This window comes from Abramis brama (assembly GCF_963993115.1).
Source record: "Abramis brama genome assembly, chromosome: 16".
Taxonomy (NCBI): domain Eukaryota; kingdom Metazoa; phylum Chordata; class Actinopteri; order Cypriniformes; family Leuciscidae; genus Abramis; species Abramis brama.
In genome coordinates this window covers 6186406-6203635 of record NC_139978.1, presented here as the reverse complement: position 1 = coordinate 6203635, position 17230 = coordinate 6186406, and the positions used below count along the sequence as shown (strand labels likewise).

Genomic DNA, 17230 nt, shown 5'->3' with positions numbered 1-17230 from the left:
TTCATATAAATATACTTAAAATTATGAGTGGGGAGGACTGCTGAAAAAGAACATAAATAAAATATCTCTGCCACTGTGTGAAGAATGTATTAAGACTTGTGTCTGGTGTTTGACAGAATGATGGTCCACGCAGGCGAGTCTGTTTTAGCCATCAAGGAGCTTGAGGCGATGACGTCAGCACAGGGCGCTCAGTAGAAAAGACAACAGCACTCACGCGCTATTTAAAGTCAAGCAGTTGAGCTGGAGAGTGAAAGTGCAAACACTTACCAGGAGGAAGACGCTTTATCCTTGACTTCACTCAGGAATTTGGCGACATAGATGGCGGATTCAAACAAGCAGTTGACGTCGTTTTTCATTGAGGACATTTTATCCTTAAAAGAGGATAAAAAAGATGACGACAGAACAGACAGACGAACAGGTATTGTACTTTAAATACAGCCTTGCAGTTGCAGCAGTGTTCTGTTTCTGTGTACATTTATTAGTTAGTTAGTTCACTCTATAAATGATGGGTTGTTTCAATCCATGTTTGGCTCAAATATGGACAAAACCAACGGTTAAAAAATGTAAACCCAATGGTTGGATTTGTCCATATTTGACCCAAACATGGGCTGAAACAACCCAGCGTTTTTTAGAGTGTTAGTTAGGCAGTTATAGAATTTGCATATCCATCTAAATCAATTATAGCTATCGTATGTAGACAGTTTAGGTAAACCGAACATGTGAGCAGTTAGTTAAAGGTAACCCATTGCACGTTTGTCCTCGCCATTCGCCACACAGGTTTCTGTCATGTTTATGTACTGAGAACATGAGTTTAACCTCCCATCTTGTACTTGCGTTCACAGATTCCGCGGATATCTCGGTAGACCTATGTCTGAACTCTGAGGATAATAAAACATCGTCTTCGACAGAGGTGACGCCGGGTAGCGTGAAGAAGAAGCGCTCGCGGGCCGCGTTCACGCACCTGCAGGTGTTGGAGCTCGAGAAGAAGTTCAGTCGTCAGCGATACCTGAGCGCGCCCGAGCGCGCCCACCTCGCGAGCGCGCTGCACCTCACGGAGACTCAGGTGAAAATCTGGTTCCAGAACAGGAGATATAAAACCAAACGGAGGCAGTTAACGACCGAGCACGGCAAGGAATACTTTCAGAAATCAGACGTGACCGCTATGGCTGCTACAGAAGAGGACTATTTCAGAGCGTCACTTTTAGCGACAGTCTATAATAAATCCTTCCCATACCGGCCTTACGTGTATGACTTGCAGGGACTGAGAGCATGGAGACCAGCACTGTGATGATGACGGGGATATTAACCTGGACTTTGGGAATGTTCTCAGATTATTGTGAATAATATTATATATTATTATGGTGTTTTTTAAAATATTGTACAGCTTTGTATTCTGTGTAATAAAATATTTTTTTCCAAACTCCAGTGATAATTGTTCATTCATCCTCACTCCATCTACACCTTTATTCCCATTTTTAAAATTCATTTAAGAAGAGCTTCCTTCATAGACTGAGACAAATATACTTACCTTCATCTTTGAACTCTTGAAATGCATATTTCTCTTATCTGGCTAAACAGACCTAGCATACTGTTTTTCTCTCTCTCTCAAGAGACTGTTAGAATATGAATCTTAAGTAAAAAAAAATATCTATACATATATATATATTCAAGGAAAATAGTGCAACCTATCATTTATTGGCCTACGCTTTAGCCACTAATTTGCAAAAGAGTAAATTGCCTCCAGAGTGTGTTGCAAGCTTATATATGGCCTTCGATAATTCATGTGTTCTCAAAGTAATTTCAGTGTATTATGTGGTTCTAAAGTTTTTCTTTCTTTGGACTTCAGTGAAAGTTTTCTCGCATCATTATTCTTTCAAATCTCGAAATCATCACACTTATCTATAAGAACTAATTCCTAAAAGCGCTCCATTGTTTAACAAGGACTGCAATTATACTTCAGCCTGAACACTTGCCGTTCTCAAGCCATTCCAGATAAATCAAGAGAAGGAATCTTTTTGTAAAACATGCGGGCCTGCTCAACATAGAAGTTTAACGTTGCTACAAGAGATAGCAATCTCAAGCACCCCTATCCTTTTCCTATTCAACTTAAGTTGACTTCAGCAGAGCAATGGCTTGAACCGCCTCAACCGGAGGTGGTCTGTTGTCTGAGTGATACAGGCTTCTCCAGGAAAGATGACATGATTTACCCTGTAAAGTGATGGTCTAATCAGTGAGTCATGAGAACAGGTTTGCAAAGGGCTCTGAGTCTCTGAGTCCACAGGATCTCCCAACCTGAAAAATCTAAGTTTACACACAAAATTCCCAACATTCTGTGAATATGTAATTCTTCAGGAAGTAAGTGCCATGTAGGTCATCCGTCACCTGTCTTTAAAGAGCTCTCGGGCATAACCAGACCTCTTTAGCTATTTCTACAAAGACTTGTCTCAGTAAGTGTGTGGCTGTTCATGAATAGCAGTAGGAAGTGTTTGTTATACAGGGGTGTTAAAATGAGGTATGCTTGCGCTCCAGAACATCAAAAACATAATAGTTATTGCTAAATAGTTTTGAATGTGATGTAATTTGAATGTAAACTTAAACAGTGTAAACTTAAACTATATATCTAAAACATTATATATATAAAACTAAACTATATACACTCACCGGTTATATATACACTCATTGGACACCTTTTTGCCTTCCGGCTACACTCCTGGGCAAAAAAAAAAAAGGCTAAACACTTAGCTTTTAATTGTCTTAACCACCTATTATTGGTCAGGAAATTAGCCAAATTTAAGAGAATGCACTACTTAAAAAGCTATTGCTGTCTCAGAAAAACATAAAAAAAGTTTTTGTCAGAATATGGGAAGTTGTGTGTGGAGCGATGAATCACAATGAAACACGAGTTGTATGGTGACGCTCCAGAGCGACGTCTTCGAAAATCTTCTGTGAAATATAATAAATGCATCCACAGTGAAGCATGAAGAAGAGTCTCATTGTGTGGGGAGCCTTTATTGGTTTTTATTGCTCATTTAATGCTTTGGAGTACATGAGAATATTGCAGGAAGTCTTGCTTAAATGAAAAGATGTTATCTAAAAAGGAATGATCAGATGTTATTTTTCAACAAGACTATGTTCCTGCCCAAACTGCAAAGACAACCAAGAAGTGGCTTGAGAACAAGTCCAGTCGGCTCATGTTTTGGCCAGGTCAGAGTCCAGATTTTAACTCTATAGTTAATATTTGGTCTCACATTAAACTCAAACGAACTGGGAGACATTTTTCAACCACTCATGAACTGTTTGAAGCTATTAACATTGAGTGGAACAACACTGACTCTTCTTTCTGTAAAAAAGCTGTCTGCAAGTTGGGGAAGTTACTTTATCTACAGTATTAGTGCAATTATCCTGACCAGTGATTTGTGATTAAAATGGTTAAGACAATTAAAAGACCACTAAATACTTTGCCATTTTTAGCTAGGCCTATTTTCTTGTCCAGGAGTGTAGGCTATACACTTAATATATGTACACTCATTGGACCCCCTTTGGCCTTCAGAACTGCCTTAATTCTTCAACAAGGTGCTGGAAACATTCCTCAGATATTTCGGTCCATATTGACATGAAAGCATCACACAGTTGCTGCAGATTTGTCGGCTGCACATCCATGATGTGAATCTCCCATCATTCCAAAGCTGCTCTATTGGATTGAGATCTGGAGGGCGTTTGAGTTTAGTGAACTCATTGGCATGTTAAAGAAACCAGTTTGAGATGATTTGAGCTTTGTGACGCGTGTTATCCTGCTGGAAGTAGCCATCAGAAGAAGTGGTCATAAAGGGATGGACATAGTCAGCAACAATACTCAAGTAGACTGTGGCGTTTAAGCGATGCTCAATTGTTATAAGGGTATAACCGCTGATACAAGGCAGGATTATCCATGCTTTCATGTTGTTTACGCCAAATTCTGACACGACCATCTGAATGTTGCAGCAGAAATCCAGACTCATCAGATCAGGCAACGGTTTTCCAATTTTCTCTTGTCCAGATTCGTTGAGTCTGTGTGAATTGTAGCCTCAGTTTCTGTTCTCAGCTGACAGGAGTGTCACCGGCGTGTGTTTTCTGCTGCTGGAGCTCTTCTGCTTCAAAGTTGGACGTATTTAACGTTCAGAGATGCTCTTCTGCAGACCTCGGTTGTAACGAGTGCTTATTTGAGTTTCTGTTGCCTTTATATCAGCTGAAACCAGTCTGGCCGTTCTCCTCTAACCTCTGGCATCAACAAAGCATTTTCACCCACAGAACTGCCACTCACTGGATATTTTCTCTTTTTCAGACCATTCTCTGTGAACCCTAGAGATGGTTGTGTGTGAAAATCCCAATAGATCAGCAGTTTCTGAAATACTCAGACCAGCTCGTCTGGTCATGCCACGTTCAAAGATAATTAAATCACCTTTCTTCCTCATTCTGATACTCAGATTGAACTTCAGCAGATCGTCTTCACCATGGATACTAGTTGCTGCCATGTGATTGGCTGATTAGATATTTGCTTTAACAGACTTTGAACAGGTGTGCCTAATAAATCGTCTGGTAAATATACACAGCTCCATAGTTCATGTATAGTTATAAAACTTTCAATAACTTCCATTTGTATGGCTATTTAGCATATATTTATGAGCATTTAATCAATTCTGTTATGCAATAATAATAATAATTTCCTTATGTTATCTACTTGCCTTACTGCATAGCTACACACTCATGTTACTGCAGGAATGTTTCTATTTGGCAACAGTTTCTTTCAGTGATTGATGGCAATGATTTTAGTATTTCAAACATGAAATGGCAGGAATTCTCCACTTCCCATTGGCCAAATGATTGAAACCAGTTTCCTCTAAAACTCAAACCTGTCAGGTAAAGTCTGACTTTGACATCAAACTTGTTCTAGATTAGCCCCTTTTCTTTCAGTTGAAGCTTGCGGATCCACCCAGCCACGGCATATCCACCCGCATATTTCTATCTCTACAACAATGTCATGCCACTTAATAATAGTAATCTGTGTGGAGACATTGTTTTGGTTTGTGAGATAAGAGCGGGCCGGGATACAGGGGTTCTCCGAAACAGAGACGGCTTCATCTAATGCCACCCACTTGGCTTGGCTCCAGAGGAACTCTGGAATTTTGTGTGTCAATCCATTTCTGTCTGTTCGTATCAATATCCTCATCACTTTGCGAAAATATGTTCTGTGTTACACCTAAATTACCCATCAAAGTGCACTTCTCATATTGTACACGCAAACGCAGAGGAATTCGTCGTGATGGCATGAAAACATGTGTGGGATTGGCTTCAATTCCATTCTCTCAAATACGTTTTTCAATTGGCAGAGAGAATGAAATGTGCGCTTTCGTTTTTGTTGTCAAGAGAAACAGGCAAACCTTGCAAAATGAATAATGCAATACAATTTTGACTGACAGCTAAAGGGATAGTCCACTCAAAAATCTCAAAGACCTGAATTACTTTCTTCCTTTCTTCTGTGAAAGACAAAAGGATCATTTCTGAAGAGTCTCCCTACAGCTGTTTTACATGCAAGAACATTCCACTGCTCACAATAAATCAATAAATAATTGTGCATATGACTCATTTTCTATGTTGCATTTCTTCTGGAGTGTTGTAGTTAGTTAGACTTAGTTAGTTAGTAGTTTCAAGATTAAAATTTTTTTAAGTCGTTATTCACTGATAATCTTCCAGCATCTCTGAAATCTCATTAATGTCCTTGTTTAGATTCAAAAAAGGTTTTTCGCCACTGATTCTTGCTTGTTTACTAAACTCACAGCTTATATTTATGTGAATATATGGAAGGAATAATGAAGTTTGATAGCAGAAAGCCAGAGGGGAAGATCTTCAGTGAATAATGAAATAACAAATCACACAAAACTATCATAGCATACTTTAAACTATAGACTAGGAGCTGTATATCATATTTTTATAGTGTCGTTTGCCCTTTCTGGAGCTTGACAGAAATAGTCACTATTCTATTAAAGTCTAAGACAATACAATAGTCACTATTAAAGAAAAATATAAAACAAAGCATGACGTTAAGTGAATAATTCGAGAATTTCAATTTTTGGTTAAATTTTCTTTAATTTGACAATAGCGGGACCACAGTACTTGTCCAGGCCTGTGTCACTCATGTCAGTTAGTTTTTACTCTCTGATGAACTTGCTGTCAAGCCACACCTTAATTATTAATTATTTCTACTTGTCAAAATGCATTATGTAAATGTTCTTACCCAATAATTAGGCACTTGACTACAGTACATAATTTATTACCTTTCAACCTCTTCATGCTAACCTGCATTACAAGATTATTAGAGAACAGTAATCTGAATCAGACAAAAGCGAATGGGAAATATGTATTTGAAGTGTTTGGTGTCCTGGTAAAGCTCACACTGAGGTATAGAGGAGTCTGTTAAGCGCTCTTTCTGATCCTCTACAGGTGGAGGTCAGGGTGGGTGGAGCGTGTGACCCCCAGGTGTGATGGAGAACGAACAAAGCTTTTGATCATGACTCATCCAATACCTGCCAATCAAACTACACTGCTCTCTCACGCGAGTACGGGTGGAGCTATCGGTCTGTTGAAACTTATTCCACCATATATACAGCCCCATTCTGGGCTTTAAACAGGTTAAACAACCTTGTGGCTTGCATATGAGGCCAAGTGAATTTGGTACTCTGAACAGAATTCCATACATTTTATAGATTATTTTAAAGTCCCCCTGTGGTGAAAATCAAGTTTTTAATGTTTTTTTAATGTGCTTTTAAACAAACCATGAGCAAATTCTTAAGTCAACACCATTGCTGAGTATTTTCTCCTTAAAACTGCAGTGAAATAAGACAAAAAAGTCTCAAAAATGCGGTTTGAACACGCTGGTGTTTCTGACGTCACAAAGGTTATCCCGGTATGTTTCTTTTTGTTGATACAGCCTAATAAATCGGGTGGATTTAGCAATATTGCGGGTGTATTATGTATATTATGATGTTATGATGAACTATTTGTCTTTCTCCACTGACGTTCTGAGTTGTTCAAAGATATAAGAAATTTTAATTAAAATTGTTTAAATAGACTATGACATCTTTATCACAATATCCACATGACAGTATTTTCACTGGAAAGTCTTTCATGCTCACCCGGGCTGAATTTATTCTTATTCAAAAATACAGTAAAAACAGTAATATTGTGAAATTAGTGCAATTAGAAGTTAAAATAGCTGTTTTCTATGTGAATATATTGTAAAATGTATTTTATTCCTGTGATCAAAGTTAAATCTGAAAAACTCTCCAGTCTTCAGTGTCACATGATCCTTCAGAAATCATTCTAAAATGATGATTTGATGCTCAAGAAACATTTCTGATTATTATCAATACTGAAAACAGTTGTGCTGCTTCATATTTTCGTGGAAACAGTGATAAATGTTTCAGGATTGATGAATAGAACGTTCAAAAGAACAGCATTATGTGAAACCGAATTTCTTTGTAACAATGTAAAAGTTATCAGTTATTTAAGAAAATGAATGAATTCATATTAAATAACAACTGAATGCAATTTCATGTACACTGTTTGCACACGGTTTATCCTAACATATTTTCAATCTCAACAGGGGATTTAAACCCATAAGAATAAGAAGAACAAATCAGAAGTTCTTCATTCATTGTCACTGTAATCAACAAACTATTATTGTTTAATTAGCTCGTTTATAAAGAGTTAGATAATATTAGATAATTGTTAACAACTTATTAACCGTAAATAGCTTGAACATAACATAAAATGTTTAAACATATCCTACATTAAGCCAATCCCCAAAGCTAAACATATAGCTACTCAAAAATAAAAAAATAACGTAATGTTGAAGATAAGAAAAACATACAAATACTCATAAGATCATGTTGTTAAAATACATCAGTTACAGTTTAAGATTACAGTTTGTACAATACAAATTATTAAGCATTTTTATGCAAACATTTTAAGAAACTCTTAGTACAAATGTAATTAATGACCAATAAAGGTTGGTTTAAAGACATTTTCCATGATTTAATCTAAAGTGAGAACTATTTATGGTTAATAAGTTGTCAAAAAAGCAATATCTAACTCTTTATGAGCTAATTAACCAATAACATTTATTTACAGCGACAATAATGATTAACTCATTCTCATTCACTAATTAACTATAAACGATTAAGTGCTTTGTTACTGTATACTTATAAAGTGTAACCCATTAATTTATAGCTCTATTTCTTTACTGTATGTTTTCATTTTAGGAGAAACATCTGAGACAAGGTATTTTACATAAAAGAAGCATAATTGAGAACTCCAATCTCACGAGTCCACATCTCTTGTGCCGTGAAAGAGAAACATTTGAGTGATTTTCCTTTGGGTGTAGGTGCGGTTTCCACCAGAATTACATGGTATCGAGCTAAAACTATCTTTCAACACATTAGTAGTTGCATCGAGTTCTTGCAACCATTTCACGACTAACGGATTGACTGACTAACTGGCTTCTCACCTTTCACATTTATTCATTCAAAGCATTGCCCAGTCAACAACAAGCTTTCAGATCATTTCCCCTGATCTCTTTCCTCAGTGTGGTGGTTCTCTAAGCAACGGCCTTTGGGAGGAAGATGCTGTAGTCTCCGTTTAGGGGTAAACAGGATTATAACCTTTGGGTCCAACTGATCCAGTGTCTCAGCCACTTTGGCTCCATCATTAAAGGATTAAAAGTGTTGGAAACCCTGATAAAGCCGGTTCACCTCCCTCTCTGTCTAGCACAGGTTCATACCCAGCCATTATCAGGAGAGTGACAGTGCTTCTGAAGGGAGTGTAGCTTGCTCTGAGTGGGGATTAAGACATCTTGTTGTTGTTTCTGTTATTCACATCCGTAACATCTGCGGGTTCAAGCTCTGAGTAATGTCTGTTTGCAATACAATTAGAGACAGATAAAAATCTCGGGGCAAAATGGCAGATCTTGTAGTGATGCCAGCTTTGGGAAGCACGAATGTTTCGATGAGAATGGTCACGTTCGAAAACAAAATAAATAATTAAATAAACAAATTAATATATATATTATACATATATATTATATTACACACACATATATATATATATAGAGAGAGAGAGAGAGAATTCTGAAAAAACGTATGTATCACAGTTTTACAAAATATTAAATATAAAATGATCTATATTTTAAATGCTGTTTTTCTGACCTTTCTATTCATCAAAGAATTCTGAAAAAAATGATGTATCAGTTTAAAAAAACAAAAAAACAATTACATATTTATTTTTTTCTTTTCTTTTCTTTTTTAAAAATTGTGATACATAATTTTTTTTAGAATTATTTGATGAATAGAAAGGGCAGAAAAATAGCATTTAAAATATAGATCATTTTTAACATGTTGGACAAACGTTATGTATGATATGTATTTATATATGCCACATTTCTTCTACAGATTTAGGCTACCTTAACAATTGATTGTCTCATGTAATCTCAGACTGACTCAATGATAGTGAGATCAGATCTCAATGTGGGCCATTCTTTCTGTTGTTGATCTATAGCAGGGATAGGCAACTCCGGTCCTGGAGGGCCACTGTCCTGCAGAGTTTAGCTTCAGCCCTCATAAAAACTCACCTGCCTGTATCTATCTAGTAATCCTGAAAACACTGATTGCCTTGTTCAGGTGTGTTTAATTAGGGTTGGAGCTAAACTCTGCAGGACAGTGGCCCTCCAGGACCGGAGTTGCCTATCCCTGATCTATAGTATAGTATAACTATAGACCTTATGTAGCCCCGCCCCTTTTCAGCGCTGCGCTCGTTGTCTTTTGACTTCCGATCTGTATTTTCACAGCGATTTTGCGTGTTTATTAATGAACGGCTCGTTTTAAAATCTTCCCGGTCGAGTGACATTTGTTAAGACATCTGCTTTAAACATTACAGTCCTCATGATAACTTTCGTTAACTTTACATTAGCCTAAGTAAATCCACTTCAAAAGCTAATTACTTCTGGACAGCAATGCCATAGAAATATGCAGAACGACCGCAAAAACGGAAGTTAAGAGACAATATTCTAAAGATGGCGTCGCCCTCGTTTCTCTGGCGCATAAGGTCTATAGAAAATATACTTCCTACTGACACGCTAAAGCATTAATGGCTGCTGGGGGTTGCTTCCTCGCATCTTCTGATCTAGAGTGTTCCAGCTGGGTGGTTGCTGGGGTTCAATGGTGTTTTGGGTGGTTGCTAGAGGGTTGCTTACTGGCACCTTCAAGGGTGTTATGGCTGGTTGCTAAGGGGTTTCTATGGTGTTATGGGTGGTTGCTAGAGGGTTTCTATGGCGTTTTGTGTGGCTGCTCACTGGTACCTTCTAGGGTGTTTTGGGTAGTAGCTAAGAGGTTTCTAGGGATTTCTGGGTGGTTGCTAAGGGGTTCCTATGGTGTTCCGGGTGGTTGCTAAGGGGTTCCTATGGTGTTGTGGCTGGTTGCTAGTGGGTTCCTAGGGTGTTCTGTGCGGTTGTTAGGGTTGTTCCTATGGTATTCTAGGTTGTTGCTAGCTATCCTGTGTTCTTAGCTGGTTTATGCTGGTCTCCTAGGCTGTCAAAAAATGTCCAAATTCCCTCTAAAACCACCCAATAAAATTGTAGGCAACTTTAGACCAAAAAGTTCAATAACTGTTTTAAAACTGTAACTGTCTTAAAACATTTTTTTTTTGTTTTTTTTGTGAAGCATCTGAAGTGCCTAAATCAAATCAAATCAAATCAAGTATATTTGTATAGCGCTTTTCACAATACAGATTGTATCAAAGCAGCTTCACAGTATTAAATTAAAATAAAATAATACAACAAGGTTTGTTTCTAGTGGAATTTATTGATTGATAGAATAAAATTAAATATCCCCAAAATATCCCCAACTGAGCAAGCCAAAGGCAACAGTGGCAAGGAACCAAAAAAACTCCATCAAGTGACCTAATGGTGTCCTAAAACTCCATCAGGTGACCTAATGGAGAAAAAAAAAACCTTGGGAGAACCCAGGCTCAGTCGGGGCCAGTTCTCCTCTGGCATTTATGAACTAGAGGCCGGATTGTAGTTTGAACTGTAAGATTAACAATATTATATGAATGCCTGGCCAAAAAGATGCGTCTTTAATCTAGTTTTAAACTGGGAGAGCGAGTCTGAGCAACGAACAGTATCAGGAAGACTATTCCAGAGTTTCGGAGCCAAATGTGAAAATGCTCTCCCTCCTTTGGTGAATCTGGATATCCTAGGTATGACCAAAAGCCTCGAATTTATTGATCTTAAAGAGCGCGATGGATTATAGGGCGATAGAAGATCTGTTAAATAGACTGGAGCTAAGCCGTTTAGGGCTTTATAAGTCAGTAGCAATACCTTGTAATTAATACGGAACTTTATAGGTAACCAATGTAGTGATGATAAAATCGGTGTTATATGATCATATTTTCTTGATCTAGTAAGAACTCTAGCAGCTGCATTTTGAACTAACTGTAGCTTGTGTATTGAGGATGCAGGACAACCGGCTAATAAAGCATTACAGTAATCTAGTCTCAAGGTCATGAATGCATGAACTAACTTTTCTGCATCAGAAACTGATAGCATATTACGTAGCTTAGCAATGTTTCTAAGGTGGAAAAAGGCTGTTTTTGTAACATACGAAATATGATTTTCAAAAGACAGGTTACAATCGAGTATAACACCCAGGTCTTTTACTGTAGTGGATAAAGTAACAGGACATCCTACTATGTTAAAGTTGTATTGTGAGAGGTTCTGTGGGCGGTTTTTTGAACCGATAAGTATTACCTCTGTCTTGTCTGGATTTAATAAAATAAAATTACGCGTCATCCAATCTTTTATATCTTTAACACACTCTGTCAATTTGGATAATTTAGCGTTTTCATCCGGCCGTGATGAAATATATATTTGAGTGTCATCAGCATAACAATGGAAACTAATTCCATGTTTCCTTATAATATTTCCAAGTGGCATCATATATATTGAGAATAATAGAGGGCCTAACACAGATCCCTGCGGCACTCCATAGTTTACTGGAGTTATGATCGATTTTTCTTCATTTAAATAGACAAAATGGTAGCGGTCAGATAAGTATGTTGATCAGTGGTCACTGATCAGCTAACAAACTTGATCAGTTTCGTGACAGAGCCTTCATGTTGAGTCTGAAAGATGAAAGAAACCTGTAAGCAAACTGATAGTCAGCAACTTGAGGTGTTGGGTCTGGTTCTGGCAGGAGAGGATGGTAAATTCAGGTTTTTGAAAGCGATTTATTGTTATTTTATTGATAGAAATTTCCTGTCTGATTTTGGATAACATTCTGTTGTTTGTTGTTCTTTGATCACACCTTCAAAAGTCATTCAAGAAACGCGTCACATGACCACCACAATTTGATTGTTGCCCCATTGTTGATATACTTTCCTTTTAGCACACACACCCTCTATGAAAACAAGTGTCAGGTCATTCTCACCTCGTATGAAGCTCTATTCAGTGATTGGGTGAGGCATCATTATTTCCAATGATGTTTATTCGATGTCTTTCCAGGGAACCACACCTGACTGTCAACAGTGCGAACACATTCATTCTCACATCACCTGTCCTGATGGAGAGAAAATCAGTTCAGAGAGAAAATCAAATGCTTATTTGAACATGAGAAAGTCAAGTTTGCTTTAAGCAGACGCTTGACAGAACCGACTGATGACCTCTTGCACCTTGGCCATCTCTGCTGCATGAAAGTGCTGCTTTTGCACATGTAAAACTCAGCACCAGAATGCTAGGGGGTTTCTATGGTGTTCTGGGAGGTTGCTAGGGGATTGCTAACTGGCACCTTCTAGAGTGTTATGCATGGTTAGGGTTTCTAGGAAGTTATGGGTGGTTGCTAGGGGGTTCCTATGGTGCTCTGGGTGGTTTCTATGGTGTTATTGGTGGTTACAATGGGGTTTCTAGGGTGTTATGCATGGTTGCAAGAGGGTTCCTGGGGATTTCTGGGTGGTTGCTAAGGGGTTCCTATGGTACTCTGGGTGGTTGCTATGGGGTATCTAGGGTGTAATGGGTGGTTGCTAGGGGTTTTCTACAGTGATCTTGGGGTTTGCTATGGGGTTTCTATGGTGTGTTGTGTGGTTGTTCCTAGAGTGTTTCTAGAGTGTTATTGGGTGGTTGCTAGGGGGTTTCTGTGGTGTTTTGAGTGGTTGCTTACTGGCACCTTTTAAAGTGTAATGGCTGGTTGCTATGGGGTTCCTAGGGATTTCTGGGTGGTTGCTAGTGAGTTTCTAGGGTGTTATGGGTGGTTGCTAGGGGGTTAATAGGGTGCTCTGGTTGGTTGCTAGGGGGTTTCTATTGTGTTTTCAGTGGTTGCATGGGGATTGCTTACTGGCACCTTCTATGGTGTTTTGGCTGGTTGCTAGGGGGGGTCTAGGGTGCTATGGGTGGTTGCTAGGGGGTTCCTAGGGTGTCATGGGTGGTTGCTAGAGAGTTCTTATGGTGCTCTGGTGGTTTCTAGGGGGTTCCTATGGATTTCTGGGTGGTTGCTAAGGGGTTCCTATGGTGTTCTGTGCGGTTGTTAGGGATGTTCATTTGGTATTCTAGGTGGTTGCTAGTGGGTTACTAGGGTGTTCTTAGCTGGTTTATGCTGGTCTCCCAGCTTGTTGAATCTCCAAATCTCCAAAACCCCTCTAAAACCACCCAATGGATTGAACAAGTTTAGGCCAAAAAGTTCAATACTTAAGAGTGTGCTAAAATGCCAAACTTGAAACAGTATGAACAATAGTTGCTCACCTTAGCAAATACCAAAAATAACCTCCCAGTAGGCTCTACTTTCAGTTTTTTTTTGTTTTTTTTAATCATTTTCATTGAACAAGTGGTTGTGATTGACAAGATGATCTTTATCTCAACAAAGGCGCTATCAGGTGAGACCTGTATAGCCTACCTGGAAGACTTTCCCATTGCTACACATGCTTCATGAACCCTAAAGCTATGACAGCCATACTGCTAAAAATCTCTCTATCTTTGTTCACTAAGAGAGCTTGTGTACAATGGATGCATTGGAGTACAACCAAGCGTGAGGAGCACATGTTTGTGTCATTCTTCAGCTTAAGACAGACAAAATGGACAAAATTCCAGCTTAATACTGATAAAAGATAGTTTACAGCCTGCCAATTTTAAACATAGCAGACATGTAAGTATGAGTATGAGACTGTGTTGGTGTGTGATTGTATGTGCCCTGACTGACCCTCTCAGGGAAGAGCAGTCACAGGATCACACCAGCCCTGACCTTTGACCCCATCAAGAGTGACCAATCATGCCCAGGCAGGGTCAGAGAGCTAGGGGAACACAGACATGGGTCTCTGACTGTCGGCTTTATCATGACTGATTCACGTATTGCTCCAACCAGGAACCCTGTTACAGGCCATTTAGCAGCGTGGAACAGACACGGGTATTAATCAGACGCATGACCGATACGGATGCTCTCCAGGAAGTTAAAGTAGGAGAGATTTCAGTTGGGTTTGGGAAAGGAATAAAGGAATTAGGAACCACCAAACTAATGCAGCGGTGACGTTAACACACTCTCAAGGCAATTTGTAACCATTTTACGTTTTGGCGAATTGGTATGATCTTATTCATACGTTTGATTTACGGGTGAGGTTAGTGGTGGGCCTTCTTGCTTATTTTTTTCGAAAAATCTTATATTTCATATCGTACGAATTCATTAAAAATTGCCACGTCAAAAAATTGTGAGTTTCTCTTGAGATCAGGTTGGTTATTCTGAATGTTTCACAACCATGAGTTTCTTGATTTCACTTAAATTTATACATTAAAAATCAGTTAATTTGAGTTGAGTCAAATCTTTTTTTGTAAAATTCTAAATTCTTTAACAAGAGTGTAGAACGTCATTTGTATTGTATTATCATCTTAAAAGGATAGCTCATTGAAAAGTGAACATCCGCCCATCATTTATTCACTCTTCATATGTCTTTCTTTCTACCATGGAACACAAAAGCAAACATGTTGTTGACGCCTCTTGAAAAAGCCATATTATAAAACAGATAGTTCCGGTCCTTGATTCAGATTGGTTGAGACGCGTTCAAAGCCTTTGTAAATTATTCTACAAAAGTGACCTCATTACATCAGTATTACTGTCTAAATAGTAAAATACATATTTTTATGGACTAACCGGCTTCTTGGGGCTTATTGCTTTAATATACACCTACATTTATAATGGTTTTCTGATCAATTTTGTCTTTTTTGGAGTCTGGTCCCCAAAGTCCTTTAACCTTCCCTTGTGGAAAAGAAGTGTGCTTAATTGTATTGAATGTGAACTTGTAGTGTACTGCACATCTTTAAGTATATTTTTTATAAAACTGTACTTGTAGATAATAAAATTGAATGAAATAAAGGTGTACTTGGAGAGAGCCCACTTTCATGACTGTTTCTCGATACACTTAAGTGCACTTTGTAATAATGTCAAATGAAAAGACATACAAGTTTAAATCGAAATAACATTAAATTATATTTTAGTTTACCATAATAAATGTTTGTCAGTACATTCGGCAGTAGACTAAAGACAATAAATGTAGTGATGAAATGAAATATAAAGATGTATTTAAAGGGTTAGTTCACCCAAAAACGAAAATTCGGTCATTAATTTCTCACCCTCATGTCGTCACACAAATAAAGATCTTTTTGTTGAAAGTTGACAGAGCTTTCTGTCCCTCCATTGACAGCTACACAACTACCACTTTGACCTTTTAAAAAGTTCATAAACAGATTGTAAAACTAATCCAAATGAATTGAGCATTTGAAGAGACTCTATCACTTTATATGATGAACAGAATTAAATTAGGCTTTTATTCACATTTAAACATTGATCAGTGAACATAAACAGAAGCTCAACCGAACCTGCTTGATGGGCGAGTACAAACCTCATTGGTTCTTGCTGAAGCTCAAACGTGATGCGTAACACGAGAATGAACCTCATTGGTTCTTGCAGAAGCTCAAACGTGATGCGTAACACGAGAATGAACCTCATTGGTTCTTGCAGAAGCACAAACGTGCTGCGTAACATGAGAATGAACCTCATTGGTTCTTGCAGAAGCTCAAACGTGCTGCGTAACACGAGAATGAACCTCATTGGTTCTTGCAGAAGCACAAACGTGTTGCGTAACATGAGAATGAACCTCATTGGTTCTTGCAGAAGCTCAAACGTGCTGCGTAACACGAGAATGAACCTCAGTGGTTCTTGCTGAAGCTCAAACGTGCTGCGTAACACGAGAATGAACCTCATTGGTTTTGCTGAAGCACAAACGTGATGCGTAACACGAGAATGAACCTCATTGGTTCTTGCTGAAGCTCAAACGTGTTGCGTAACACGAGAATGAACCTCAGTGGTTCTTGCTGAAGCTCAAACGTGATGCGTAACACGAGAATGAACCTCATTGGTTCTTGCAGAAGCTCAAACGTGATGCGTAACACGAGAATGAACCTCAGTGGTTCTTGCTGAAGCACAAACGTGATGCGTAACACGAGAATGAACCTCATTGGTTCTTGCTGAAGCTCAAACGTGTTGCGTAACACGAGAATGAACCTCAGTGGTTCTTGCTGAAGCTCAAACGTGATGCGTAACACGAGAATGAACCTCATTGGTTCTTGCAGAAGCTCAAACGTGATGCGTAACACGAGAATGAACCTCAGTGGTTCTTGCTGAAGCTCAAACGTGCTGCGTAACACAAGAATGAACCTCATTGGTTTTGCTGAAGCACAAACGTGATGCGTAACACAAGAATGAACCTCATTGGTTTTGCTGAAGCTCAAACGTGCTGCGTAACACAAGAATGAACCTCATTGGTTTTGCTGAAGCACAAACGTGATGCGTAACACAAGAATGAACCTCATTGGTTTTGCTGAAGCTCAAACGTGCTGCGTAACACAAGAATGAACCTCATTGGTTTTGCTGAAGCTCAAACGTGCTGCGTAACACAAGAATGAACCTCATTGGTTTTGCTGAAGCTCAAACGTGCTGCGTAACACAAGAATGAACCTCATTGGTTTTGCTGAAGCACAAACGTGATGCGTAACACGAGAATGAACCTCAGTGGTTCTTGCTGAAGCTCAAACGTGATGCGTAACACGAGAATGAACCTCATTGGTTCTTGCAGAAGCTCAAACGTGATGCGTAACACGAGAATGAAC

General features: G+C 38.6%; 1 protein-coding gene across 1 annotated transcript; it reads left to right on the top strand.

The window, feature by feature from the left end:
• Window positions 1-233: 233 nt before the first annotated feature.
• Window positions 234-1417, top strand: nkx3-1 (NK3 homeobox 1). The gene is made up of 2 exons (XM_084087739.1): window positions 234-418; window positions 843-1417. The coding sequence occupies exons 1-2, from the start codon at window positions 319-321 to the stop codon at window positions 1286-1288; spliced, it is 546 nt and encodes a 181-aa protein (XP_083943865.1). The 5' UTR covers window positions 234-318; the 3' UTR covers window positions 1289-1417.
• Window positions 1418-17230: the final 15813 nt, after the last annotated feature.